This window comes from Erythrolamprus reginae, chromosome 9 (genome assembly GCF_031021105.1).
Source record: "Erythrolamprus reginae isolate rEryReg1 chromosome 9, rEryReg1.hap1, whole genome shotgun sequence".
Taxonomy (NCBI): Eukaryota; Metazoa; Chordata; class Lepidosauria; order Squamata; family Dipsadidae; genus Erythrolamprus; species Erythrolamprus reginae.
In genome coordinates, this window is record NC_091958.1 from 49,373,241 (window position 1) to 49,398,921 (window position 25,681).

The window sequence follows — 25,681 nt, forward strand, 5'->3', positions numbered from 1 at the left end:
CGTTGAGAGAAACCAGAGTGGTCCATGTGATGAACTTGTGGGGGTGGGGACGAGGGAGGAACCTTCTTGGTGGAGAACTGTAGGAAAAGTTAGTATCGGGTTGACTACAGTTCAACATGGCTTTGTCAATAACATGAAAGAAGGCCAAGATTTGGACTCTGATATATTTCTTGGATGCTAATTGAAATGCTGACAGGTTGACTGTGCAACCAACCATAATAACTGCATTCATCATGAATTTCTCCTATGAACTTTGTCTCCTGTTCAGTTGCTTTTAGAAACATAGAAACATAGAAGATTGAGGGCAGAAAAAGACCTCATGGTCCATCTAGTCTGCCCTTATACTATTTCCTGTACTTTATCTTAGGATGGATATATGTTTATCCCAGGCATGTTTAAATTCAGTTACTGAGGATTTACCAACCACATCTGCTGGAGGTTTGTTCCAAGCATCTACTACTCTTTCAGTAAAAAAAATTTTTTATCACGTTGCTTCTGATCATTCCCCTAACTAACTTTTGAATCATGAATACCATCATCCACATTCTGGGTTGTATTTTTTACTTAATTTAGGATATGCTAGTTTTAATTTTATTTTTCCCCTCTGTTTTATAAATTCCTTGTTTTAGTATAAAAATTGTTTTTATACTTGTTTTAGTATAAAAATTGTTTTTATACTTGTTTTAGTATAAATGAGCCTTCTCACTTTTTTTACCATGTCATTCACATACGTAAAAGTTGAATAAAAGAGCAAGCTTAAATCAGCTTTAGAAGTAAGTAAATGTTTAGCATATTAAAAAAAATTAAGCAACTGCTATTACTTTTAACTAAGCATATTGTTTGCGGAATTGACTGGATGTTTGTTTTCTTTTATCCCATCTCTCATTCCTATCCTTCCTTTATTGTCTCATCTGCAAAAAATTAACTTTTTCGTGTCAGAATAAGCGGCAATAAAGATCTAAGGAATCTTCTCAGACCATCTTCTGGAAGAGCTATCGTGGGGCTTCCTAGATTCGCCCACGTTTCTGCAACACTCCGTGGCCTGCATTGGCTGCAAATCAGTTTCCGGTCACAATTCAAAGTGTTGGTTATGACCTTTAAAGCCCTGCATGCCATTGGACCAGAGTACCTCCGGAACCGCCTGCTACCGAACAAATCCCAGCGACCGATAAGGTCCCACAGAGTTGGCCTTCTCTGGGTCCCGTCGACCAAACAATGTTGTTTGGCAGATCCCAGGGAAAGAGCCTTCTCTGTGGCAGCCCCGGCCCTCTGGAATCAACTCTCCCCGGAGATTAGAATTGCCCCCACACTCCTTGTCTTTCGTAAATTACTCAAGACCCATCTATACCGCCAGGCATGGGAGAGTTGAGACACCTTTCCCCCAGGCTTTTTTATATTTATGTTTGGGTATGTATATGTTGTTTGCTTTTTTAAATATGATAGGGTTTTATGTGCTTTTTAATATTAGATTTGTTTTCGCTGGAATATTGTTTTTATTATTGTTGTGAGCCACCCCGAGTCTTCGGAGTTACACCATGTTACACCAACACTCCGCAGTCTGCATTGGTTGCCGATCAGTTTCCGGTCACAATTCAAAGTGTTGGTTATGACCTATAAAGCCCTTCATGGTACCGGACCAGATTATCTCAGGGACCGCCTTCTGCTGCACGAATCCCAGCGACCGGTTAGGTCCGACAGAGTGGGTCTTCTCCGGGTCCCGTCAACTAAACAATGCCGCTTGGCGGGACGCAGGGGAAGAGCCTTCTCTGTGGCGGCCCCGGCCCTCTGGAACCAACTCCCCCCCGAGATTAGAATTGCCCCCACCCTCCTTTCCTTTCGTAAGCTACTTAAAACCCACCTCTGTCGCCAGGCATGGGGGAATTGAGATCCTCTTTCCCCCTAGGCCTTTACAATTTTATGCATGGTATGTTTGTATGTTTGGCTTTTTATATTAATGGGTTTTTTAATCATTTTTAGTATTTATTGGATTATTATTGTACATTGTTTTATTACTATTGTTAGCCGCCCCGACTCTTCGGAGAGGGGCGGCATACAAATCCAATAAATAAATAAATAAATGAATGAATGAATGAATGAATGAATGAATGAATGAATGAACGAACGAACAAACAAACAAACAAACAAACACAAATCTAATAAATTGAATTGAATTGAATTGAATAAGTGTCTGGATGAAGATTATTTGTAATTCAGCATTCTGTCTGTAGCCATTGGAAAAGCATGAAAGCGACAGGAGGGAAGAGAAAGATTTGTTGAAAGACTGAGATCCAAAACCCCAAAAGATTGTTGAGTAGGACGGGGGGGAAATCAAGCTTTAAAGAAAAATGCTTGTCCAGGACTAATGGCATCAACTCAAATCCCCAAGACATCTGACCCTTGAACGCAGGGGATGGAGTGGAGGAAGAAGAAAAAATCAAGATAACTAGAACCTTGTGTTTTATTTGCTGTGTTTATTTTTAGGCCAGAGGTCATAGTTTTAAAAGGAGGAGTCCATTTTAGGATAATATTTTACAAGCATGTCAGTTATTAAAGGGAGAAACTCCCTGAGCTGCTTTGGATTGCATTGTGTCCATCAACCATGGAAATATATCTAAGGGGCACCACTATCTCCAGTTAGTTTTCTCCAGAGAAAACAGGAGTTCCATTTTAAAACCACCAGACAACTCGGAAAGGCAACCAACATACTAAGAAGTCCTTTTTCCCCCTACAAGTTTTGGGTTTTCCAACCAGATTCTTCACTAGCGCATCTTGCAGGTCAGTTTATGTGTGGACCAAACTCATCTTCCATGTTCAGCTTCAACTAAAATTGAAAATTTAGTCTCGTTGTCCAGCCTATTATTTAATTTATAGTGGGTTAGTAGTAGCATGGCCTCAGGGGAAGGACTAGTTTCCTGAGTTAAATATTCCTTCCCAAAATTGCTCCCAAGTCTTGAACAAGGCATTGACAATGTTAGATGAAATTCTCCTGTTCAGTTGTTGTTGACTCTTCATGGCTACAGAGATAGAAACATAGAAACATAGAAGATTGACGGCAGAAAAAGACTTCCTGGTCCATCTAGTCTGCCTTATACGCTTGGCGGGACCCAGGGGAAGAGCCTTCTCTGTGGTGGCCCCGGCCCTCTGGAACCAACTCCCCCCAGAGATTAGAATTGCCCCCACCCTTCTTGCCTTTCGTAAGCTACTTAAAACCCACCTCTGCCGCCAGGCATGGGGGAATTGAGATACTCTTTCCCCCTGGGCCTTTACAATTTCATGTATGGTATGTCTGTATGTATGTTTGGTTTTTTTTATATTAATGGGTTTTTAATCATTTTTAGTATTTATTGGATTATTATTGTACATTGTTTTATTATTGCTGTTAGCCACCCCGAGTCTGCAGAGAGGGGCGGCATACAAATCCAATAAATAAGTAAGTAAGTAAGTAAGTAAGTAAGTAAGTAAGTAAGTAAGTAAGTAAGTAAGTAAATAAATAAATTCCCTATATTTTATCTTAGGATGGATCTATGTTTATCCCAGGCATGTTTAAATTCAGCTACTGTGGATTTACCAACCACGTCTGCTGGAAGTTTGTTCCAAGCATCTACTACTCTTTCTACTAGACTTTCTCCAAAAGGATCTGTTCCTATCTTTTTTTATATAAATGTTTAAAAAGTGATGCAGCAAATATTTTAAAAATGAATTAATATAAAAGGTAGCATGGAAATGAATGAATGAGAGAGAGAGAAGGAAGGGAGAGAAGAAAGGAGAGGGATGAAAGAGGAAAAAGAGAAGGGAGGGAGGGAGGGAGGGAGAAGATGGATGATAAGAAACAGAAAGAGAGGGATCCATTTTATTTGCAGCAAATGCAAGTACAATTACAAAATTGCCTCTTGCTCAATGAGAAAATATATTTTTATTTCTAATCCTTAAAACCCACAAGTCATCAGTCCTTGTTTTTCAATGTCATGTCTAACTCTGTAAAGGATTGCCAGCCAGCCATCAATGCAGATGTTGTTCATTTAATCACCTCTGCAAGATACATAATCTTCACCAACTACAGTATTTCCTCCCTTGTGGATAGCTTGACTCTTCCCATTTTTGAGCATATAATAATCTCGCTGCAGCGGTCACCAATTTGATTTGATTTGATTTGATTTGATTTGATTTGATGATTTGATTTGATTTGTATGCCGCCCCTCTTCGAGGACTTGGGGCAGCTCACAACATACAGTGGTACCTCATCTTACGAACGCCTCTTCTAACAAACTTTTCAAGATACGAACCCTGCGTTTAAGATTTTTTTGCCTCTTCTTCCGAACTATTTTCACCTTACGAACCCAAGAAGCTGCTGCTGGGATGAAGGGGTTTCTTTCCCCCCCCTTTTTTGAAGAAAGAAAAGGGAGGGGCAGCTTGAAGGAGTAAAGATTTTGCATGCTTGCAAAGGCACTGAAACGGTGTCTTTTTAAGAAAGAAAAGGGAGGGGCAGCTTGGAGGAATAAAGATTTTGCATGCTGAAACGGTATCTTTTTAAGAAAGAAAAGGGAGGGGCAGCTTGGAGGAGTAAAGATTTTGCATGCTTGCAAAAGCACTGAAACGGTGTCTTTTTAAGAAAGAAAAGGGAGGGGCAGCTTGGAGGAATAAAGATTTTGCATGCTGAAACGGTATCTTTTTAAGAAAGAAAAGGGAGGGGCAGCTTGGAGGAGTAAAGATTTTGCATGCTGAAACCGTATCTTTTTAAGAAAGAAAAGGGAGGGGCAGCTTGGAGGAGTAAAGATTTTGCATGCTTGCAAAGGCACTGAAACGGTGTCTTTTGAAGAAAGAAAAGGGAGGGGCGCCCCCCTTGCCTTTCTTCCTTCCCACTCACCCTTTAGCCGAGCCTTGCTTCTTCCACCCGCCCCCTTTAGCTGCTCCTCCCTGCCCTCTGTTCGCCTCCCTTCTAAAGTTTGGGATTTTCCTGAAGGATTTGCACACATTTGCTTTTACATTGATTCCTATGGGAAACATTGTTTCATCGTACAAACTTTTCACCTTACGAACCTCCTCCTGGAACCAATTAAGTTCGTATGATGAGGTACCACTGTATATAAAAAACAAAGCCCCCTAACTTTTCTCTATTGTCTGTCCATTAGCCCCAAAAGAATTCAGCTGCATCTCCAAAATCTTTTAAATTAATATACCATATTTTTACAGCATAAGATGTACTGGAGTATAAGATGCACCTTAGTTTGGGGTGAGGAAAATGGGGAGGGGGGAAATCTACCTATCAGGTATTTATCAGGCTAGTGTCCTTAGTCTGATCAGCTTCAGCACATTATTTTATCCCCTGGTTAGGGCTTAAAAAAATCTTCTTTAGATGGAGTAGCAATGAAAACAAGCCTGCAAAGACTTAGGGCTTGAAAAAAAACTTCTTTAGAGAGAGTAGGAATGAAAAAAACCCCCTGCAAGCCAGAAAGAGACCGGAAGATTGTTAGCACCTTGTTACGGATGAGAAAAAAAGCTTTGAAAAAAACTACATTCAGAGTATAAGACGCACCCAAATATTTCAGCCTCTTTTAAGGGGGAAAAGGTGTGTCTTATGCCCCCAAAATATGGTATGTATTTATGTCTATATTTTCTTTTTGGCTTCTTTTTATACATGCACCAAACATGTCCAGTCAGCGAAGCAGTGGAAGTGATGTGCCGGTGCCTGGAGGCTGTTGGGGTCTGGATGGGTGTCAACAGACTCAAACTCAACCCTGATAAGACGGAGTGGCTGTGGGTTTTGCCTCCCAAGGACAATTCCATCTGTCCGTCCATTACCCTGGGGGGGGAATCATTGACCCCCTCAGAGAGGGTCTGCAACGTGGGCATCCTCCGTGATCCACAGCTCACATTAGAGAAACATCTTTCGGCTGTGGCGAGGGGGGGCGTTTGCCCAGGTTCGCCTGGTGCACCAGTTGAGGCCCTATTTGGACCGGGACTCACTGCTCACAGTCACTCATGCCCTCATCACCTCAAGGCTCGACTACTGTAACGCTCTCTACAGGGGGCTACCTTTGAAAAGTGTTCGGAAACTTCAGATCGTGCAGAATTCAGCTGTGAGAGCTATCATGAGCTTTCCTAAATACGCCCATGTCACACCAACACTCCGCAGTCTGCATTGCTTGCCGATCAGTTTCCGGTCACAATTCAAAGTGTTGGTTATGACCTATAAAGCCCTTCATGGCACCGGACCAGAATATCTCCGGGACCGCCTTCTGCCGTACAAATCCCAGCGACCAGTTAGGTCCCACAGAGTTGGCCTTCTCTGGGTCCCGTCAACTAAAGAATGTCGCTTGGCAGGACCCAGGAGAAGAGCCTTCTCTGTGGTGGCCAACTCCCCCTAGAGATTAGAACTGCCCCCACCCTCCTTGCCTTTCGTAAGCTCCTTAAAACCCACCTCTGTCGTCAGGCAGAGACTTTCCCTCCCTCTAGACTTATAAAATTTATGCATGGTATGCTAGTATGTATGATTGGTTTCTAAATTGGGGTTTTAAATTAACTTAAATATTAGATTTGTTTACATTGTATTATTATTGCTGTGAGCCGCCCCGAGTCTGCGGAGAGGGGCGGCATACAAATCTGATTAATAAATAAATAAATAAATAAATAAATAAATAAATAAATGATAAAAACATCCATTCTCTGGGCCCTTCAACTCTTTCAACAGCAAATATGTTTATTTGAAAGGGCAATTTTAAAAACTTGCAAGCAGAAATACTTTGGAAGAACTTTCCTTGATTTTGATATTATGTTCTTGTTCTTTTAAATCTCCTTCAGTCTTGTAGATTAAGTCTTTGGCGGCTAATATTAGCTAACACCACTGCATTTTTCCCCTTCTTTTCCTAGCCATGAAAACTTCACTTTCTTTCTACACGATATGGAAACAAATCCCTAGATTATTTCCAAGATATTCCAGATATCTCAGCTCTCCTATATCTGTACAATATGAAGCTGTAAGCCAGGGGCAGGAGCCCCTACCAGAGTATTTCAACTTTGCCAGTGATGTGCTGGATAAATGGACTCAAATAGAAAAGGTAAATGGCTCCCCCCCCACTCTTTTTAGTAAACCTTTCTTTCAAAAATATTGCCATCACTCTGAATGGGCTTTGCGACACAAACACTTCACTATTTTCTTGCAGACATTTCATTACCCAGCTAGGTAACCTCATCAGGACTGTAGATAGATAGATAGATAGATAGATAGATAGATAGATAGATAGATAGATAGATAGATAGATAGATAGGTAGGTAGGTAGGTAGGTAGGTAGGTAGGTAGGTAGAGATAGATTACATAGATAGATAGATAGATAGATAGATAGATAGAGATAGATAGATAGATAGATAGATAGATAGAAGATTAGATAGATAGATAGATAGATAGATGATACATAGATAGATAGATAGATAGATTAGATAGATAGATAGATAGATAGATTAGATAGATAAGATAGATAGATGATACATAGATAGATAGATAGATAGATAGATAGATAGATAGATAGGTAGGTAGGTAGGTAGGTAGGTAGGTAGATAGACAGATAGATAGATAGTTAGATAGATTTGGAATAGGGAGAGGAGATACTGAACTAAGCTAGTAGCCTCAAAATCAGCTCTGATATCGTTTTTTGTCCATCAGGCTGTTGCTTGCACAGAAAAGTTTAATTTAAGGCACCTTTTAAAAGAAGAATAAATATTTCACGGGGATCCATTTTGTAGAATGGAAGAAGATCATCGTCCAACCCGGCCCTGTGGTGGATCAATGGAAGAGGAGGCGAGGTCAGGTGGAGCTTTGAAGAAATGGGGCTCCGCTCCAGGAAAGTGGCCAATATCCTCACCGACCGATGCGGACTACGCAAAGGCGACAAAATCCTGGTTATCCTCTCCCGGATTCCGGAATGGTGGCTGGTGGTGATGGCTTGCATTAGGACAGGTCAATCTTTTTTTTTTAAAAAAATGTCATTTTTCTTTATTTGTTTAATTGATTTGCTGCCTATTTTCTGCCACCTATTCTAGGTGGCTTTCAAAAATAAGAAGGAAGGCATGAAAAGAGTGCAAACAAAACGGAAGTAAAATAATTGTAGGAGAGGACTAGGCTGAGCCCAAGAAAGTCCCTTTGTCCCCTCCAGTGCACCTTGAATTCCATTGATTGATTGATTGATTGATTGATTGATTGATTCATTCATTCATTCATTCATTCATTCATTTGCCAAACAGAAATTATCTATCACCAATTTACATAGAAACGTAGAAGTCTGACGGCAGAAAAAGACCTCATGGTCCATCTAGTCTGCCCTTATACTATTTTCTGTATTTTATCTTAGGATGGATCTATGTTTATCCCAGGCATGTTTAAATTCAGTTACTGTGGATTTATCTACCACGTCTGCTGGGAGTTTGTTCCAAGGATCTACTACTCTTTTAGTAAAATAATATTTTCTCATGTTGCCTTTGATCTTTCCCCCAACTAACTTCAGATGGTGCCCCCTTGTTCTTGTGTTCACTTTCCTATTAAAAACACTTCCCTCCTGGACCTTATTTAACCCTTTAACATATTTAAATGTTTCGATCATGTTCCCCCTTTTCCTTCTGTCCTCCAGACTATATAGATTTAGTTCATTAAGTCTTTCCTGATACGTTTTATGTTTAAGACCTTCCACCATTCTTGTAGCCCGTCTTTGGACCTGTTCAATTTTGCCAATATCTTTTTGTAGGTGAGGTCTCCAGAACTGAACACAGTATTCCAAATGTGGTCTCACCAGCACTCTATATAGCGGGATCATAATCTCCCTCTTCCTGCTTGTTGTACCTCTAGCTATGCAGCCAAGCATTCTACTTGCTTTTCCTACCGCCCGGACCACACTGTTCACCCATTTTGAGACTGTCAGAAATCACTACCCCTAAATCCTTCTCTTCTGAATTTTTTGCTAACACAGAACTGCCAATGCAATACTCAAATTTGCTTTGTATGATGTGGTGGGGTGGCCTAGAGGTGGAGTTCCTGCCTCACATTTAGGAGGATGTGAGTTTGATCCTAGGTAGAGACAAATATTTATCTCTCTGGGCATGTTGAGAATATATCTGCTAAATGTTACTCCTCATTGGTGACAAGTAGGGCACCCGGCCAGTAAACACTCAGCTCCATTCAGTTGCTCAAACCCCCCTCCGCAAGGCATTATGGGGTCATTAAATGGAGATGATGATGATGATGATGATGATGATGATGATGATAAGGGCGGCATACAAATCTAATAAATTGAATTGAATTGAATTTGCTTTGACCATGAGTAGTTCAAACTTCCTATCTGATCAACCTTGCAGGAATTGTAGCCATCCCTGCAACACTGCAACTAACTGCGAAGGACATCGAGTACCGACTCCAAGCTTCGGGAGCCCAGTGTCTCATCACTACAGAGGCCTTAAGATCTGCTGTGGACTCTGTTGCCCCACGGTGTACCTCTCTGAAAACAAAGCTGCTGGTATCTTCTGAAGGCAAGCAAGAAGGATGGCTGAACTTCGATGAACTGCTCAGGTGAGCTTCTTAGAGAGTTTATTTCTCACAATGCACGATGATGAATTTATGAACTATGTCATTCTTTACACGGTAATCTTTCCTTGGTGGAACCTAATTATGTGAAGTATTCGGAGTCCTCGGAGAGGGGCAGCATACAAATCCAATAAATAAATAAATACTTTCTGTCTGTCTGTCTGTCTGTCTGTCTGTCTGTCTGTCTGTCTGTCTGTCTGTCTGTCTGTCTGTCTATCTATCTATCTATCTATCTATCTATCTATCTATCTATCTATCTATCTATCTATATGAATACCACTTTATAATGCCTTAATAAAGCCACACTTGGAATACTGCATTCAGTTTTGGTCACCACAGTGTAAATAGGATGTCAGACTCTAGAAAAAGTGCAGAGAAGTGCAACCAATATGATTAGGGGACTGGAGGCCAAAACATATAAAGAATGGTTGCTGAAATTGGGTACTTATTATTTATTCATTATTTATTATTTGGATTTCGAGGCCACCCTTCTCCGTAGACTCAGGTATGTCTAGTTTAATGAAAAGAAGGACCAGGGGAGACATGACAGCAGTCTTCCAATATCTCAGGGATTGTCACAAAAAAGAGGGAGTCAACCTATTCTCCAAAGCACCTGAGGGCATGACAAGAAGCAATGGGTGGAAACAAAACAAGGAGAGAAGCAACTTACAACTAAGCAGAAATTTCCTGACAGTGAGAACAATGAATCAGTGGAACAGCTTGCCTCCAGAAGTTGTGAATGCTCCAAATGTCTGAGGTGGTATAAGATTTCCTGCCCAAGGAAGGAGGTGGACTAGAAGACCTTCCAACTCTGTTGTTGTTGTTGTTGTTGTTATTATTATTATTATTATTATTATTATTATTATTATTATTATTATTATTATTATTGCTGTTTGGTTTTAGCTTATCTGAAAAAATGTGACTGCATCAATAATCTGCCTTTCTAATTTTTTCAATTGTTGGGATATTATTTATTACCCAGAGAGGCACCTGCCAACCATACTTGTGCAAAAACCAAGATGCACGATCCCATGTTGATTTATTTCACCAGTGGAACCACAGGGGCTCCCAAGATGGTGGAACACACTCAAGGGAGTTTGGGCTTCACACCCGTCATCAGGCAAAGGTATGAAAGCTGTCCAGAGTCCTTAGGGAGCTGGGCGGCATGCAAATAGAACAAAATCCCAGTGAAAATTTATAATAGCGAAGTCATTGTTAGGTATGGGATGTTAAAAGTAATAAATACAGTGGAACCTACCTAACAACCCCTCTGCTTACGAACTGTTTTAGATAAGAACTGGGTGTTCAAGATTTTTTTGCCTCTTCTCAAGAACCATTTTCCACTTACAAACCTGCGCCTCCGAAACTGAACCAGAAAAGGCAGGGAGAAGCCTCCATGGGGCCTTTCTAGGAATCTCCTGGAAGGAAACAGGGTTGGAAAAGGCAGAGAGAAGCCTCTGTGGCTTCCATTCCTTCCATTTGCCTTCAGGATAATATTCAGTGGTTGGCTTTGTGAACCATCAAATTCATCCCTGCAATATTACTTGCGGGACCGCCTCCTGCCGCATGAACCCCAGTGACCGGTTAGGCCCCACAGAGTCGGCCTTCTCCGGGACCCGTCAATCAGACAATGTCGCTTGGCAGGGCCTAGGGGAAGAGCCTTCTCTGTGAGGGCCCCGGCTCTCTGGAATCAACTCCCCCCAGAGATTCGTACTGACCCCACCCTCCTTGCCTTCCGCAAGAATTTGAAAAACTATTTATGCCGTCAGGCTTGGAGTCACCAGACCCTAGCCTCTGGCCAACGAATGTGTGGTATGTTTGTGAAGCTGAATGAATGATTTTTAATGTTTCAAGGTTTTTAGAATGGTTCTTAGATTAGTTATTTATTTTAATTGGATTTCAGGTGTTCCATTGTATATTGTTTTTTGGTATGTTGTGAGCCGCCCCGAGTCCTTGGAGAAGGGCGGCATACAAGTCCAATAAATGAATAAATAAATATGATTCCCTTTGTTTTTTTTCAGATCCTGGCTACACACAACCTCTTCAGACCTTGTATGGGGAACAGCAGATACTAGCTGGGTGGTGGCTATCCTGGGTTCATTTTTTGATCCATGGGTTTTGGGATCTTGCGTCTTCATCCATAACTTACCAACGTTAGAGAAAACGACCATCCTAAGGGTAAGATGACAGGCCAACAGGCTTAGGACCACTGAGTTTTAACATCTATCCCGGCCAATGATTGAATGTATATGTATGATAAGATTAATGTGGATGGTTGGTTTTAAACGAATTGGGGTTTTAGAATAGAATGGAATGGAATGGAATAGAATAGAATAGATATAGAATAGAATTCTTTATTGGCCAAGTGTGATTGGACAAACAAGGAATTTGTCTTTGGTGCAGATGCTCTCAGCGTACATAAAAGAAAAAGGTACAACACTTAATGATTGTCATAGGGGTCAAATAAGCAATTTAGAATCTGGATTAAGCTTGAGTTTTATATGCTTTAATATTGGGATTTTTAGAGCATATTTCAGGGTGTAATTTGTGCACCACTTAGCTTGGTTTCTTACTGTACACATATATTCTTTTTAGACCCTCTCCCAATTTCCGATCACCGCTCTCCTGAGTCCGCCTACCATCTTTCGCATGATGTTGAGGGAAGATTTCACCAGGTATGGTGGGAAGCAACTTTAAAAGCCCGGTGTTTTTGTAAGGATGTACCTCCTTTCAGAACCCACTTTGACGCTTGTCATTCTAAGCTGCTCCTGAGAGTCAATGGAATTCAGGAGAAGTTATTAACCTTGGATCGTTTGTGAGAAGGCAATGTTTCTAAGCTGATAACACCCTTAACCCCACCGCCCCTAGTTTTGTTGACTCTTCTACAGTTAACAGTTATTTATTTATTATTTATTATTATTTATTTATTAGATTTGTATGCCGCCCCTCTCCGCAGATTCGGGGCGGCTAACAACAATAAAAAGACAATGTAAACAAATCTCCGAGAACGCCTTCTGCCGCACGAATCCCAGCGACCGATTAGGTCCCACAGAGTCGGCCTTCTCCGGGTCCCGTCAACTAAACAATGTCGGGTGGCGGGCCCCAGGGGAAGAGCCTTCTCTGTGGCGGCCCCGACTCTCTGGAACCAGCTCCCCCCAGAGATTAGAACTGCCCCTACCCTCCTTGCCTTTTGTAAACTCCTCAAAACCCACCTTTGTCCTCAGGCATGGGGGAATTGATCTCCCCTGGGCCTATATAATTTATGTATGGTATGTTTGTAGTTATGTCTGCTTAAAAATGGTTTTTTTAAACTATTTTAAATTTTAAATTGTAAATTATTAGATTTGTTATGAACTGTTTTATTGTGTTGTGAGCCGCCCCGAGTCTACGGAAAGGGGCGGCATACAAATCTAATAAATAAATAAATTAAATAAATAAATAAATAATATTAAAAATAACCTTAAAAACCCCAATTTAAAGAACCAATCATACATACAAACATACCTTGTATAAATTCTATAAGCCTAGGGGGAAGGGAATATCTCAATTCCCCCATGCCTGACGACAGAGGTGGGTTTTAAGAAGTTTGCGAAAAGCAAGGAGGGTGGGGGCAACTCTGATATCTGGGGGGAGTTGGTCCCAGAGGGCCGGGGCCGCCACAGAGAAGGCTCTTCCCCTGGGTCCCGCCAGACGACATTGTTTAACTGGTCGCTGGGATTCGTGCGGCAGAAGGCGGTCCCGGAGTTCCTAAAATGAACCTCATTCTCAATAATACTTCTAGCAGAATACTTTTGATGCTTTGTTTATAACCTGCCCCCAAATATTACTGCCCACCTTCTTAATAATCTTGTACTGTATACACTCTCATTAAGTTACAAGTTCAAGAGTCTCCAGTACTGTATAAGTGTAGGAGAACCAATAAATCTTGAAGTGATTGATCAATGGAAGAACAAGACTGGAATGGACATCTATGAACTATATGGACAGACAGAAACTGTAAGTTTATATTATTATTATTATTATTATTATTATTATTATTATTATTATTATTAATTAGATTTGTATGCCGCCCCTATATTTAATTTATAGTGACTTTCTCACGATTATTTCAGTGGTGGGTTGCTCACGGTTTGGACCAGTTCTTAGAACTTGTAACATCGGTGGCAGGAAATTCCGCCAACCTGCCCGAGATGCTTCTGCGCATTGGCTGGGAATTGAACTCCATTGATTTTAATATTGCTGAGTTTGAGAATCACCTGCTCTAGAGCAATGTTTCCCAACATTGGCAACTTGAAGATATCTGGACTTCAACTCCCAGAATTCCCCAGCCAGCAGTTGTCGCAAAATAACTGACAAGAATAAGCACGATGGGGATGAAATTACAGTCCCTATTGAAACAGATTTCTCTGTGAATATGTGGGGGACCAAATTAATTTTTAAATTTTATTTTATTTATTCAAATTTCTGAGCCACCCATCTCCAACGGACTCAGGGCAGGTTCAAAATAAAACAGATACAAGATACAAATCATAACCCTGATCTAAAACCCCAAACATTAAAAGCCCGTTCATCCAGATTCATCCAATATCACAGACATACTATCAGCCAGAGCAGAATCTCAAAGCTCAATGGTCCCAGGCCTGCCGGCAAAGGTGTGTTTTTAAAACTTTTCGAAAGGCCAGGAGGGTGGGCCCATGTGAATCTCTGGGGGGAGTTGATTCCAAAGGACCGGAGCTGCCACAGAGAAGGCCCTTCCCCTAGGGCCCACCAAAGGGCATTGTTTGGCTGACAACTCTGTGGGATCTGACCTGCCGCTGGGATATGAAATTGTATGTTTCTAAAACCATATGAAAAAAATGAAGAGGCTGTGTGTTTAAATGTGCGTGTACAGTGTTCCCTCGATTTTCGCGGGTTCAAACTTCACGAAAAGTCTATACCACGGTTTTTCAAAAATATAATTAAAAAATACTTCATGGGTTTTTTCCCTATATCAAGGTTTTTCCCGCCCGATGATGTCATATGTCATTGCCAAACTTTTGTTTGCCTTTAATAAATATTTTTTTAATAAACTTTAATAAATAAACATGGTGAGTAATAATCTGAATGGTTGCTAAAGGAATGGAAAATTGCAATTTAGGGGTTTAAAGTGCTATGGGAAGGCTTGTGATACTGTTCATAGCCAAAAATAGTGTATTTACTTTCGCATCTCTACTTCGCGGAAATTCGACTTTCGCGGGCGGTCTCGGAATGCATCCCCCGCGAAAATCGAGGGAACACTGTATTTCTTACGAAGTAATTTTCTTTTATTTAGGCATCAATTTGTTCCGTTTCCAAAGGCATGAAAATTAAGCCGGGGACCATGGGAAAAGCCCTTTTCCCTTACGATGTCCAGGTTGGTATTTTCAATCTTCTTCTTTCTATGGATTTTCAGATGAAGCGCATTCAGGCTAATCGAAATAGATTACAGGTCATCCTTGACTTATGGCCACAATGGAGCCCTCGAATTTTGTTGCTAAGCAAGGCAAGTTGTTAAGTGAGGGGGGGTTGAGCCCATTTCACAGCCCTCTCTTACCGTGGTTGCTACGTTGTTAAGGGAGTGATCCAGGTTGTTAAGTGACCCTGGCTCCCTCGTTGCCTTTGCTTGTTGTGAAGGTCACATAAGAGGATCACATGTCAGGATTTAAGGATTTAAACCTGAACTAATATTACAAGTACATTACAAGTACAGTGAATGCTGAGTCCTGGTGCTTCAGCAGAATGATGCAATCTGTTCTATGATCTGATTGGTCAGCACATGTATATAATGCAATACACCTTTTGTGTGGGTGTGGTCTGGTCTTGTCTGGTTTGATGGTTTAGAAACATAGAAGACTGACGGCAGAAAAAGACCTCATGGTCCATCTAGTCTGCCCTTATACTATTTCCTGTATTTTATTTTACAATGGATATATGTTTATCCCAGGCATGTTTAAATTCGGTTACTGTGGATTTACCAACCACGTCTGCTGGAGGTTTGTTCCAAGCATCTACTACTCTTTCAGTCAAATAATATTTTCTCATGTTGCATTTGATCTTTCCCCCAACTAACTTCAGATTGTGTCCCCTTGTTCTTGGGTTCACTTTCCTATTAAAAACACTTCCCTCCTGGACCTTATTTAACCCTTTAACATATTTAAATGTTTCGATCATGTCCCCCCTTTTTCTTCTGTCCTCCAGACTATACAGATTGAGTTCATTAAGTCTTTCCTGATACGTTTTATGCTTAAGACCTTCCACCATTCTTGTAGCCCATCTTTGGAACCGTTCAATTTTGTCCATATCTTTTTGTAGGTGAGGTCTCCAGAACTGAACACAGTATTCCAAATGTGGTCTCACCAGCATTCTATATAGCAGGATCACAATCTCCCTCTTCCTGCTTGTTATACCTCTAGCTATGCAGCCAAGCATCCTACTTGCTTTTCCTACTGCCCGACCACACTGTTCACCTATTTTGAGACTGTCAGAAATCACTACCCCTAAATCCTTCTCTTCTGAAGTTTTTGCTAACACAGAACTGCCAATGCAATACTCAGATTGAGGATTCCTTTTCCCCAAGTGCACTATTTTACATTTGTTTTAGTGGTTTAGAATAGTGGTTGTCTGGTTGGTGGTTTGTTCTGTAATATAGTGTACTGTATAGTCAATAGTTACTTTTGATACTACTGAAGACATAAAAGAGCCTTCTTTTTTTTAATCATATTTTTAAAAAATTTATATTTCTGAAGAAAGAACTCTTACTGTCGTGTCTTTATTGAGAAAACTACCAAGTGCCTGTATCTGTCATAAATACTTGCTAGTTGCCAAGCCTATGGATTTTTTTTTTTACAGTTTTAAAAAATATTTAATACTCTGTTATCTTAATATGCATTTAAAGCAAATTATTCTGAATTCTGTTGTACTGGACCACAGAGCAATTAGCAAAGAAAAATACAGAAATGCTTCACAAAATACAATCTATTTATATAAAATAGTATTACCAAGCCTCCAAATTTTGATCACGTGACCACGGGGATTGCGCAAAAGCCATTCGTCGTTTATTTTCAGTGGTGCTGTAATTTCAAACAGTCACTTAATGATTTGTAACTTGGAAACTACCTGTATTTTCAAATAAAGGCCTGTGGTTGAGTAGCACATTTCTTTTCTAGATTGTAGACCAAGAAGCAAATATTTTACCTCCTGGAAAAGAGGGTGAAATAGCGATCAGAATAAAGCCTGAAAGACCCCTTGCGTTATTCACTCAGTACATTGTAAGTAAACTCTCTTGTAGCCTTGGGGAAAAAATCCCAGTAATTGTCTAAGGCTCAGAAAAGCTCTTTTATTTTTAAAAAAACTGGAGAATGTGTCCCTTAGTGTTACTCAATTAATCTCCCTGAATGTTACTCAATTAATCTCTCCCTCTCAGCATGGCTGTCCAATCTTGGCAACTTTAAGACCTATGAACTTCAACTCCCAGAATTCCCCAGTCAGCCATGTTGGTTGGGGAATTCTGGGAGTTGAAGTCCAGAAGTCGCCACAGGCGGATAACCCTGGTCCAGTGGTGAAATGCATTTTTTTTACTACCGGTTCTGTGGGCCTGCCTTGGTGGGCATGGTGTAGCTTGGTGGGCATGGCAGGGGAAGGATACTGCAAAATTCCCATTCCCACCCCATTCTGGAGCCAACGACTCAACATTTCCACCACTGGTTCTCCAGAACCTGTCAGAACCTGCTGAAATTCACCCCTGCTCTGGTCTAAAGGAAAAAGAGCAGAGGTGGGTTCTTATTGGTGCGCCGCGGGGTGCTGCTCCAATAGTGGCCCGCTGATTGTGCAATTTGCACACGATGGCTCCAGTGCTGTCTTATCTGGTCCATGTGTGGCACCATCTTTTTTCCTTAATTTTGGCATTTTTTTCCCTCTCTGAGCATGCACAGAAGGAAAATTGCCCCTCTGCACATGCGCGAAAGCAAAATCACGCAAGGGAGCACAGCGCACCGGTAGGAAGGTAAGAGGAACCCATTCCTGATCAACACTGACTGAGGAATTCTGGGAATTGAAGTCCACAAGGCTTAAAGTTGCCAAGAATGATCATCCCTGGTATCTAGAGAGTAAATTAGACTGGTTCCTTTTCTTTGTATGGGAGATACATCTTTACTGACCTATCACAGTGGCCAATGAAACTCTCTCTATGGACTTCCATTGTTGTATGGCTAATTGCATCCTTCTGAAATATTGTCCTCAGAATTCACCTGAAAATTTTATCTAGCCCTTACAGGGATCAAGATTATATCAATTCAAGGGGGGGGGATCCAAATAATATGTCACATATGTCGCAATTAACCAAATTAACAAACCGAGTTAATAATAGTTCCTTTTAGTAGGTAGATTAAAAAAATAAAATAAAATAAATAAAAAGGACGAAAGGAAAAGGAAAAAAGAAGAGAGAAAAAGAGTATCTTTTTTCCTTTTTCTTTCAACCATCCCTTGTGGAACCCAATATAGTCGTCGTAACCTATGGGATTTTATGATCCAAAATAAACCAATAAAATCCTCCAACCCTACTCTAGTTCATATCACTGTAAACCCAGCGAAATGATAAAATCATCATTTCCTACTCCATTTGTATCACTATAAGCCCAGTGGAATCATATACCCAACTCTAATTATATCACTGCAAAGCCAGTGGAATCATCGTACCCTACTCTAATTGTATCACTGTAAGCCCAGTGGAATCAGCATGCCCTATTCTAAGAAATTCACTATAAACCCAGTGGAATCATTTCCATTGAAGTGGTAGTTATATGGCTAATTGTATCCTTCTGAAATATTGTCTTCAGGATTCACCTGAAAAAACAGCCGCCACAGAACACGGGGACTTTTTCCTTACTGGGGACACAGGAATGATGGATGAAGAGGGCTACTTTAGGTTTATTGGACGAGCTGACGATATCATCAACTCCTCTGGGTCAGTTTCTTTTCTGTGGGTTGTTTTCATAGATTCGCATTCCCGAGTTAAGAGAGAAGCTTCCAATTTTGCAAACATGGAGCAAACAGCCAAATGTCACTTTACAAATCAAAGCTCTGTTTAAAAAAATATATAGCTGAGCCTGCTGACTCGCAAAACTCACTTAACAGCTGCCTCACTTGGGCTCAATCTTAGTTACAGCCACGGTGGCGCGGTGGTTAGAATGCAGTACTGCAGGCTACTTCTGCTGACTGCCGACTACCAGCAATTTGGCAGTTTAAATCTCATCAGGCTCAAGGATCACTCAGCCTTCCGTCCTTCCAAGGACTCAGATTTTGGGGGGCAAGAGGCTGACTCTGTAAACCATTTAGAGAGTGCTTTGGAGCACTGTGAAGTGGTATGTAAATCTATATGCTTTTTGTTTTCTCCTTCCTTCCTTCCTCCCTCTCTTCCTTCCTTCCTTCCTTCCTCCCTCCCTCCTTCCCTTCCATAGTGCACAGTGGTTAGAATGTAGCACTGCAGACTAAGTCTGTCCATTGCCAGGAGTTTGATCCTGACCTTCTTTCCATCCTTCCTCCCATCCATCCATCCATCCATCCATCTTGCACTGTGGTTAAAATGCAGTATTACAGGCTGACTCTGCCCAAATCCAGGTGTTCATATCTCACCAGGCTCAAGGTTGACTCAGCCTTCCATCCTTCCGAGGTGGGTAAAATGAGGACCCAGGTTGTTGGGGGCAATAGGCTGAGTCTGAAGTGAACTGGTATATAAGTCCAACTGCTTTTGCTATTTCTATAAATCAAGGCCTTCCTGTAATTCTACCGGCTTGTAAATTTATTGGGTTGATCTGCAAGGCAGTACTGTGTACGGATTGAAGAGTCACTACCTATTTTATGTTCCAAAAATAGCTATCCACTAATTTATAAATGTATAAATTTCCCCAGTTATTGACTGCTTTCAATCCCTTTTTCCTAGCTATCGTATCGGACCATTTGAAGTGGAAAATGTGCTCTTGAAACACCCCGCGGTAGAAGATGTTGCAGCAGTTAGCAGTCCCGACCCAGTCAGAGGAGAAGTAAGTAGACCCCCAACCCAGCAATCCTTTTTATAGTTATTTAGATTTCTTACATATTGTTACATTTGTAATGTTGTACGCCACCCTGAGTGGCCTCGAGAAGGGTGGCATTGAAGTCAAGTCAAATCAAATCAAATCAAATCAAATCAAAGAATGAATGAATAAATAAATAAATAAATTTATTTATTTATTTATTAGATTTGTATGCCGCCCCTTTCCGTAGACTCGGGGCGGCTCACAACACAATAAAAACAGTTTATAACAAATCTAATAATTTACAATATAAAATATTTTTAAAAACCCATTATTAAGCAGACATACATACAAACATACCATACATAAATTGTATAGGCCCGGGGGAGATATCTCAGTTCTCCCATGCCTGATGACAAAGGTGGGTTTTAAGGAATTTGCGAAAGGCGAGGAGGGTAGGGGCAGTTCTAATCTCTGGGGGGAGCTCGTTCCAGAGAGTCGGGGCCGCCACAGAGAAGGCTCTTCCCCTGGGGCCCGCCAACCGACATTGTTTAGTTGACGGGACCCGGAGAAGGCCCACTCTCTATATACTAACATTAAGTCAGACATGAAAGCAAACTTTTAAAAATGTGTTATATTCAGCTTTCCCACCAGAAGTTCAATTTAAGGAGAGGAGAGGAGTGGAGAGGAGTAAATTATTAGAATTATTAGAATTATTAGAATTATTAGAATTATTAGAATTATTAGAATTATTAGAATTATTAGAATTATTAGAATTATTAGAATTATTAGAATTATTAGAATTATTAGAATTATTAGAATTATTAGAATTATTAGAATTATTAGAATTATTAGAATTATTAGAATTATTAGAATTATTAGAATTATTAGAATTATTAGAATTAGAATTAGAATTTTATTGGCCAAGTGATTGGACACATAAGGAATGTGTTCTGTGCATAAGCTCACAGTGTACATAAAATCTATATAAGTGATAAATCACAATCATAGTCATCCTAAAAATTCATTCATCGTAGGTACAAAACCTAGTGATAGTCATAGGATACTAAATAAGCAATCAACATAAATCATACTGGGAAACTAATTAAAACAATACAAATCATAAAGATCATGTGCTTGGGATCTAAATCACATGCTTAGGATAGCTCTGTAAGTTTCCTCTGAAATGAAAACATGAACCTTTCATCTTGGGAAGAATGATGGTCCAAATAGAAAATATGATATTATATTTCTTATATATGTTATTTTGTTATATTCTTCTATAAATGCACCCTGGAATTTAGTTTCTGAGAATTTTAGAACGTTTCAGAAGTGACAGAATTAAAAAATCATTATTTTAGGGTATTTGGGCTTTTTCCATCTCTACGTTTTAGGTAGTGAAGGTGTTTGTGGTGTTATCTACGGACTACAAAACACACAACAAGGAGAAATTAACCGTGGAACTTCAGGAACATGTGAAAAAAATGACTGCTCCATATAAATATCCAAGAAAGGCAAGTATTTATTCCTATATTGGAAGTGTGCTGAAAAAAACAACTCTGAAGACAGCAGTAAAATCTACTTATGTTCCCTACTGGTTCAGAAACATGTGCTTTGTGTGCGTGCCACTTTTGTGCATGCTTTTTTCACCCTCTGCACATGATTGAACCCGGCCGAACCACTAGCATATCACCCCTATCTGAAGATATGAATATGAGCATCTCTATTGGAGACCTGGAGACCTCACTTACAAAAGATATTGACAAAATTGAACGGGTCCAAAGACGGGCTACAAGAATGGTGGAAGGTCTTAAGCATAAAACGTATCAGGAAAGACTTAATGAACTCAATCTATATAGTCTGGAGGACAGAAGGAAAAGGGGGGACATGATCAAAACATTTAAATATATTAAAGGGTTAAATAAGGTCCAGGAGGGAAGTGTTTTTAATAGGAAAGTGAACACAAGATCAAGGGGACACAATCTGAAGTTAGTTGGGAGAAAGATCAAAAGCAACATGAGAAAATATTATTTTACTGAAAGAGTAGTAGATCCTTGGAACAAATTTCCAGCAGACGTGGTTGGTAAATCCACAGTAACTGAATTGAAACATGCCTGGGATAAACATATATCAATTGTAAGATAAAATACAGGAAATAGTATAACGGCAGACTAGATGGACCATTCTATTGCTCCCAGTGGCACAGAATTGAAAATAGAATAGTAGAATAATAGGGTTAAAAGGGACCTTGAATGTCCTTTAGTCCAATTCCCTGCTTGAACAGGAAACCCTATAAAATTCCGGACAAATGGCTGTCCATCCCTACTTGAAAACCACCAGCGATGGAGTGCTCACAACTTCCACAGGTAAGTCATTCCACTGATGAATCGTGCTCACTTTTAGGAAAGTTCTCCTTGTTCTACTTAGTTCTAGATTGAATCTCTCGGCAACGATCTCCCACCCACGACTTCTTGTCCCGACCTCTTGCATTTTGGAAAAGAAGTCAATCCCCTCGTGTCTTTTAGAGCCCCTTTAAATATTACAAGACTGCAATCCTATCACTCCTACTGCTTCTTCTCTGTTGAACTAGGCCTGTGATGGCAAACCTATGGCATATGAGGCGGGGTGGCGCAGCAGGTAGAGTGCTGTACTGCAGGCCACTGAAGCTGACTTGTAGATCTGAAGGTCAGCAGTTCAAATCTCATCACCGGCTCAAGGTTGACTCAGCCTTCCCATCCTTCCGGGGTGGGTAAAATGAGGACCCAGATTGTGGAGGCAATAGCCTTGCTCTGTTTTTAAAAAAGTGCTATTGCTAACACATTGTAAGCTGCCCTAAGTCTAAGGAGAAGGGCGGCATAAAAATCGAATAGATAGATAGATAGATAGATAGATAGATAGATAGATAGATAGATAGATAGATAGATAGATAGATAGATGATAGATAGATAGATAGATAGATAGATAGATAGATAGATAGATAGATAAATAGATACGATAGATACGATAGATAGATAGATAGATAGATAGATAGATAGATAGATAGATAGATACGATAGATAGATAGATAGATAGATAGATAGATAGATAGATAGATAGATAGATAGATAAATGAAAATAATAAATAAATAAATACATACATACATACAGTGTTCCCTCTAATTTTTTTTTGGGGGGGGGCGGAAAAGTATAGTGTCTGAGCGGCAGTCCCTTCGGGACTGGGCGGCACATAAATGAATGAATGAATGAATGAATGAATGAATGAATGAATGAATAAACAAACAAACAAATAAAAAACACACCCTGTTTTGCCTCAGAGAATTTCAAAATAAAATCCTGTACTGTGTGTCTATAACAGTGAGCTCATAATAGGGCAACTCTATCAATATCAAAATGCCACTTAAATAGTTGAGCTAGTTTCAAACTAGATTTTGATTTTCTTTCTCTCTTCCTTACTCCCATTCTTTTTTTCTCTTTTCCTTCCTCTCTTTTTTCTATCTGTTTCTCTCTCTTCCTCTCTCTCTCCTTCCCTCTCACTCTTTCCATCTCGGCTTCTGGGCAGGTTTGGAAAACTCTGAGTTGATGATGATTTTTAAGTGAGCGATTGCTCACTGCTCAGCTTAGAGGGAACTATGCATACATACATACATACATACATACATACATACATACATACGTGCCACAGGTGGCACATGGAGTCATATCTGCCGGCACACAAGCCTTTGCCTTAGCTCAGCTCAGCATGTGATCTCTGGCCAGCTAATTTTGGGCTTAAACGGAGACTCTAGGAGGGTGTTTTTGGCCTCCGGAGGGCCTCCAGGCTGGCAGGGGAGGGCATTTTCGCCCTCCCCAGGCTCCAAGAATGCCTCTGGAGCCTGGAGTGGGTGAAAAAAGGACTTACCGGGCCCACTGGAAGTCAGGAAACACGGGAGCATGGGGTCATGCACACATGCCCAGGGGGCATGGCAGATAGTGACATTAAATTATGGGTGTGGGCTTGTGCACTCATACATGCACGATAGCACCCGTGCACAGGTTTTCGGCACCCAAGAGGAAAACAGGTTTGCCATCACTGAACTAGACATACCTATTCCCTCAATAACAATGTCAATAAATATTGACCTTATTATACATGTCCATTCATTAACAGCTGACTATATGAATGACAATGAATAAAATGTCAACAGCTGCCTCTCCTTAAACAATCTCCTCTTGTCTGCTAGTGTTCTTTTCAAAATCCCCCTTCTTGGGAAACCTAGTCCCTTGCTATATTTTCTGCTTTGAGGACTGCTTCAGAAAAGGAAATGGGGTCTTCGCGATAGGAAACGTTGGCCTTCGCATCATTGCTGGGGAACTGGATCGCCTTCTTTTAGCCATCAACATCTCGGCATTGATGTTCCAACTAATTTAAAGTGGCCTTGAGTTTAAAAAAAATGAATTCCAGAGTATTTGTCACCAGTTATAAAATCAAGGTTGCAAAGATGAATCTCATCAGGATCTACACTACATGGGCCTTGTTTTGTATGCTTTTGTCTTGAATAGGTGGAATTTGTCCAGCAGCTACCAAAATCTCCAAGGGGGAAGATCCAAAGGAATAAATTAAGAGATCAAGAATGGGGGCGAGTTTAAATCTATACAACGCTTGCTTTATCTCCAGTTCCTTTTCATAGATGTGATCCGAAAGCCTGTACCAGTCGAAATGACTTGTTCTTTGCCTTGACTTTGAGGACTCCTGCTGAAACTTATAGATGACATACATTAAAAGCAGTCTTCCTTGAAACCATGTAGCAAGAAGATATTGTGGAGCTGTGGTGGCACAGTGGTTACAATCAGTGGTAGGATCAGTGCCGGTTTAACAACCAGTTTGGTGATCATGCACATGCCTGGCACATGCTTTGCTTGCGTGTACAATTTTACGAAAACTTAACTTTCGCGTTACTGCTGGGGGGGAACACAGCGGAGGTACGACAATCCTGGGATTGGGCAGAATAGAAGGTCAAATAAATAAATAAATAAATGGGATTGGGTGGCATAGAAGGTCGAATAAATAAATCCGCTCTGCCACGCGAATCAGATGAGAATATATCGATCAGTAAAGCGCATGGCTGTTTCCGGTCACAATTCAAAGTGTTGGTTATGACCTATAAAGCCCTTCATGGCACCGGACCAGATCATCTCAGGGACCGCCTTCTGCCGCACGAATCCCAGCGGCCAGTTAGGTCCCACAGAGTGGGTCTTCTCCAGGTCCCGTCAACTAAACAATGTCGCTTGGCGGGACCCAGGGGAAGAGCCTTCTCTGTGGCGGCCCCGGCCCTCTGGAACCAACTCCCCCCAAAGATCAGAATTGCCCCCACCCTCCTTGCCTTTCGTAAGCTACTTAAAACCCACCTCTGCCACCAGGCATGGGGAAATTGAGATCCTCTTTCCCCCTAGGCCTTTACAATTCTATGCATGGTATGTATGTATGTATGTATGTTTGGTTTTTATATTAATGGGTTTTTAATTGTTTTTAGTATTAGATTACTATTGTACACTGTTTTATTGTTGCTGTTAGCCGCCCCGAGTCTCCGGAGAGGGGTGGCATACAAATCCAATAAATGAATGAATGAATGAATGAATGAATGAATGAATGAATGAATGAATGAATGGCTGGACAGGCCCACTTGATCTTCGGAGCGAACTGGCTTAGCATTTACTTCACCCCCAACTGGTCCGAACCTGTAGAATCCCATTTCTGGTTACAATGCAGTACTGCAGGGCTACTTCTGCTAGCTACCGGTTAACAAACATCTGGCAGTTCAAATCTCACCAGGCTCAAGATTGACTCAGTCTTTCATCCTTCCGAGGTTGGTAAAATGAGGACCCAGACAGTTGGGTATGCTGACTCTGTAAACTGCTTAGAGAAGGCTTTAAAGCCCGGTTAAGCGGTATATAAGTCTAAGTACTATTGATGTTTTTCAGGCTGTTTTGGGGACTTTTTAGGCCATTAACTGGTGCTCTGGTGCCCACAAAGACCAGCTGGAGGTATGTAGCAGAAAGTGGTCCTTTCCTAAGGAGGCACTTGTGGGGAAAGGTCTGGGAGTGATGTAGG

The 25,681-nt window shown here is 40.8% G+C and overlaps 1 protein-coding gene across 1 annotated transcript; it reads left to right on the plus strand.

The window, feature by feature from the left end:
- Nucleotides 1-2,574: 2,574 nt before the first annotated feature.
- Nucleotides 2,575-24,370, plus strand: LOC139172249 (acyl-coenzyme A synthetase ACSM4, mitochondrial-like). The gene is made up of 14 exons (XM_070761180.1): nucleotides 2,575-2,775; nucleotides 6,868-7,055; nucleotides 7,738-7,951; nucleotides 9,340-9,550; nucleotides 10,548-10,691; nucleotides 11,587-11,743; nucleotides 12,161-12,240; nucleotides 13,438-13,561; nucleotides 14,877-14,957; nucleotides 16,750-16,851; nucleotides 18,418-18,545; nucleotides 19,521-19,620; nucleotides 20,988-21,107; nucleotides 24,133-24,370. The coding sequence occupies exons 2-14, from the start codon at nucleotides 6,870-6,872 to the stop codon at nucleotides 24,217-24,219; spliced, it is 1,734 nt and encodes a 577-aa protein (XP_070617281.1). The 5' UTR covers nucleotides 2,575-2,775; nucleotides 6,868-6,869; the 3' UTR covers nucleotides 24,220-24,370.
- The last annotated feature ends 1,311 nt before the right edge of the window (nucleotides 24,371-25,681 follow it).

Excerpts from the sequence above, each read along its gene's own strand:
- LOC139172249 (XM_070761180.1), top strand. The coding sequence starts at position 6,870 with ATGAAAACTTCACTTTCTTTCTACACGATATGGAAACAAATCCCTAGA. Across the intron at positions 16,852-18,417 it reads CGTTATTCACTCAGTACATT|GATTCACCTGAAAAAACAGC; the intron begins GTAAGTAAACTC and ends TATTGTCTTCAG. Across the intron at positions 19,621-20,987 it reads CCGACCCAGTCAGAGGAGAA|GTAGTGAAGGTGTTTGTGGT; the intron begins GTAAGTAGACCC and ends TCTACGTTTTAG.